Here is a 4,027-nt window from a genome sequence, read left to right as displayed (position 1 = left end):
CCTAAATGCTCTCTGGTATTGTTCTGGGGGGCGGACCAAATGGGGAGGCGGGCCAGATCCGGCCTGCGGGCCATAGTTTGGGGACCACTGGTGTGTCGCTTTAAGAAAAAATTCATGTGACCAATACAGAAAGTGTGTCATTTGGATGTGCTGCGCCAAAGTGTGTTTATAAGGAAACAAACTGTATCCATATGCTGCAGATTTGTTGGATGGAGTTTTGCTGTTGCTGCTGGATTTTTGCCCTCACCTTGTTCCACTGACTTCATAGATCATCCCAAAACATTTTCCCCAGTCTGCAATAATTTTGACCTTGTGACGCCAAATTATAATAATAATAATAGTAACAATAATAAATAAATGAAGATTTATTTCTAAAATATGTGTTACAATCTTTGGAAACCTCTTGATATAAAGGTTGAGGAGAAGAAGATACAACCAATTCCATAATTGAACTCCAATGTTACCTGGCTGAAAGCAACACATCCAGAACAAGAGACCTGTCACAACAGTGGAAAAATACCCAGAAAAATATCCAGAAAAAACATTCACACCTTTATCAACTCGCACTTAAAATTTTATGCTCACCATCTTCATCTGTAACCTGTGAAAGAGTTTTTTCTAAGACAGGAGAACTGGTTTCTAAGAGAAATCGCCTTGGAGCAAAGACATTTAAAAAATGTTTGTTCCTCAAAAAAAATGCATAAACTAATCAACTTTTAGTATTTTTTTAGTATATTATTAGTATTTTATTTCATGGTTTAACACTTAACAAAATTACATACTAGTAATTTTAACTGAAATTTATTCTAGACAAATCTGTATTCTACAACTCAGTTCAGACAGTTTACACAAACAAGGTTTTAAGTAAGTTTTAAACTCTTCTCATGAACAACTTAACTCAAACAAACTGAGCAAATGAAATGATACAATGATGACATCATGTTTTAAGTAAAGAACTGGTGATTCAATATTTCACATGCGGTGGGTTTGCAGCATGTTAGCTTTTCCATCTTATCTTCATTTTGTTAACCTGCAGTGTTTTTTAACTACTGCAGGGGTCACTATTGAGTGATCAACACAGTGTCAATACAGAGCTGACAGTTTGTGTAGTGTGTCAATACACTCCTTGAGGTATCATCATCCCATCACTACAGCTGACCAAGAACAACTTGTTTAAACTGTATTTTCTGATGGCAGAGCAAAAGAGTTTAAACGTTATGTTAAGAACATAAAAACTTCAAACTGCTGATTTTTCCTCCAGTTGTTCAGACTGGATTTGTTCGACGAGCAGGACAAACAAGTCCAGGGACGAAGGGCCCACCTTTACAAGTTCAAGGACTTTGTGCCAAACCAAAAACACTGGCAGAGATGCAGGATGAGCGAAATTATTCATTATTACAAAAGGTGGTCATAAAGTTGTGGCTGATCAGTGTGTTTTTAAACAAATGGATTCAGTATGACAGAGATTGTGCTCTAATCTGCAGATGAGCAAAGCGTCTGTGGAAACTGAGTTCATCAACCGTGAAATAAGAAAAGCTCTTGGTTTTGTGTTGAAAAAAAAAAGAAAAGTAACTTACATCTGTTGCCATAGTAACAGTTTTTTTTATATCCTAACTAGCAAGCTGGTGTTTTTTTCCTTCAACAAACTGATTTTCTCTGTGATTCTGTCCCTCCTGCTGAGCTTGAAACAGCTCCCTGACATGTCATCACATGTCTTCATTCAGACAGCTGATATCAAAGCACAGCTGAGGACAGATTTATATTTTTAAGACAATAGATYTCAGCAGACTGCTCCTCTTAATCTGTTCCCAAACAATAACAGAGAAGATCACAAGCATCAGTTATCATTTTAACATAATAATGTACATTTGTTGCTAAAATGGACCATTAAATGTATTATTTTAGTTAATTAACTATTTTAATATTACATTAACAATTTAAATAATAACATTTTATGTTGAATAACTTAATTAGTTATACTGTTAAGCAGAAACTGCATGTTACAAACATTTCTAGTTTTGAGCTTTAAGCCTCTAAAAGCCAAAAAGGTTACAAGAAAACTTACAAAATTTCTCTAAAATCCTGCCTTTATTCTATTGAGTATCATTGCAGGGTTTCTTTATGCTAAAAGATCATTGTGGGAAAGTTTTTATTTGTGTTTAAACAACTATTGCCAAAAGAAGACAAACAATTTTTTTATTATTGTATGACTTATATATGAATATCACAAATTAAAACCTTTCTCAATTTGTGACATTTCAAGTATAATAACAGCCAGAAACATCTAAAATATATTTTTGATTCCTCACCTTCTTTGTCGTCACTGCAGAGCCACAGTCTGACTGTGGAGTCAGAAGCACAGGAGGCTACCAGGATCCTTGAGTCCTCTGTGTAGATGGTATCCACCGCACAGACAGGACTGCTGTGGCCCTTACACTCCGCCGATCTGACAAACTGGAAACAATGCAGCACATTTATAGACCACTGGATAAAAACAYATACATCCGCAATACTCTATACAAAGAAAATTTGTCAAGTAWGTATCGGTAACTCTTCATGACTAAACATTTGCATGAGAAGCCMTCTGTGAAAAAAATGTGGGTAAGTTTAGTCAGAAGYAAGGCAACGCTGGTTACCTTCCCATGTTGAGCTTCCCAGAGGATGAGTCGATTGTCTGAGCCTCCTGAGACAAGATGACTCTCTGATGCTGCGGCAACAAAAACACAGATATTATAGTGACTGACCTACTTGATACATCATTTAAATTTATGGTGTAAACTCTACTCTATAATAAAATAAAATTCTTGCAATTATGACAGCAGGATCTGAAGGTGAATAATATTGAGGGTTCATTGAGGAAGAAGCTCACTAGAAAACAAAGAGCTACATTTCTAATTCTATAGACATCAAACAGCTTGTAATAGCTAGTACACACAAACAGGAAGAACAAGTTTAGTTGAWTTGCAATGACTATCACAGGAAAATACTTTTTTTTTTGTTAAAAATGACAACATGACAGTRCAACTTTATGTTTGTAAATTTACATATGAACAAAACTACTAGCAAAAGATCCCTTACGCCTGTTTGCTTAAACTTCAGTCGCAAGCAGCCAGCTGTGAGAGCTTACTTACTGCAGCTGACTCACCATTGTGATTGTCCGTTTTGTGGACCCACTGGACTGCATTCACTCTCCCCGTGTGTCCATTTAGCAAATCGACGACCCTTCTCTCCTGCATTAACACCGAATACAGTTCAATCAAAACTAGCGTTTTAAAAACCACACTGAATGCACTCAAATCAGGTTAGCTCCAACTAGCATCGAGCTACCAGCGGACATATGACACGTCTCCTCACCTGTGGGTCGTACAGAGCCACTGAATTACATGTTCCGAAGGCGATAAGCCCACCACGACCCCAAGAAACAACATTTGGTGTCCTGTTTGGGCAACAAGCTACATGGCATGTTTCAATTATGGACGCCGCCATTTTTRCAAAAGTTGTGAAGTGTCAGTAAAAGCGTCCGTGGAAAAACAGCACATACAGGCTAATAGTTCCGCAGCCAAAAATGAAATATGCAAATAAGAATTTTGAATACAAAAAAATAATAAACATAAATATAAATACGCGTAAGGTTAAACATTTTTTAATTATATATTTAAATAATTATAGCATGTTCGTTTTTTACCCCAAGTTGCAATGTTCAAGATTGTCCAGAAGATGGCGCAAAGGACTCAGAGAATCGAAAACTAGATAATAAAATCCTATTTTTAGTATTACATGAGCCATAAACTTTGGTTTCACAGTACTTGACCAAGAAAATAAAATGAAGAGTAAAGTGCTTCAAAAAAGTGGCCATTTAAGAATAGACTGAAACATCTAATTTAGTGTTGTGTTTGGTGAAATGTCAGCAGAATGGGTGCTTTAACGTTTTAAGTTTTCTGCATAAACTAAAGATTTGTCTCTACATTAATTTGGGCATTTTACAGAAACATAAGCTCACATTTACCTAAACTTCAGACGTAAAACC

General features: G+C 36.1%; 1 protein-coding gene across 1 annotated transcript in view; it reads right to left on the bottom strand.

Annotated features, from left to right (window-relative positions):
• The window catches only part of elp2 (elongator acetyltransferase complex subunit 2), a 42,944-nt gene extending 39,458 nt beyond the window's left edge, over window positions 1-3,486 (bottom strand). The window contains exons 1-4 of the mRNA XM_014005664.1: window positions 3,355-3,486; window positions 3,146-3,230; window positions 2,637-2,707; window positions 2,310-2,454 (exon numbers count right to left, since the gene is read on the bottom strand). Of these exons, the coding sequence (XP_013861118.1) occupies window positions 2,310-2,454; window positions 2,637-2,707; window positions 3,146-3,230; window positions 3,355-3,486 (433 nt within the window). The remainder of the gene's footprint in view (window positions 1-2,309; window positions 2,455-2,636; window positions 2,708-3,145; window positions 3,231-3,354) is intronic.
• Between the last annotated feature and the right edge of the window lie 541 nt (window positions 3,487-4,027).

This window comes from Austrofundulus limnaeus, unplaced genomic scaffold (assembly GCF_001266775.1).
Source record: "Austrofundulus limnaeus strain Quisiro unplaced genomic scaffold, Austrofundulus_limnaeus-1.0 Scaffold32, whole genome shotgun sequence".
Taxonomy (NCBI): Eukaryota; Metazoa; Chordata; class Actinopteri; order Cyprinodontiformes; family Rivulidae; genus Austrofundulus; species Austrofundulus limnaeus.
Note: the sequence above shows the minus strand (reverse complement) of the source record. Positions and strands in the feature narration are given on the sequence as shown.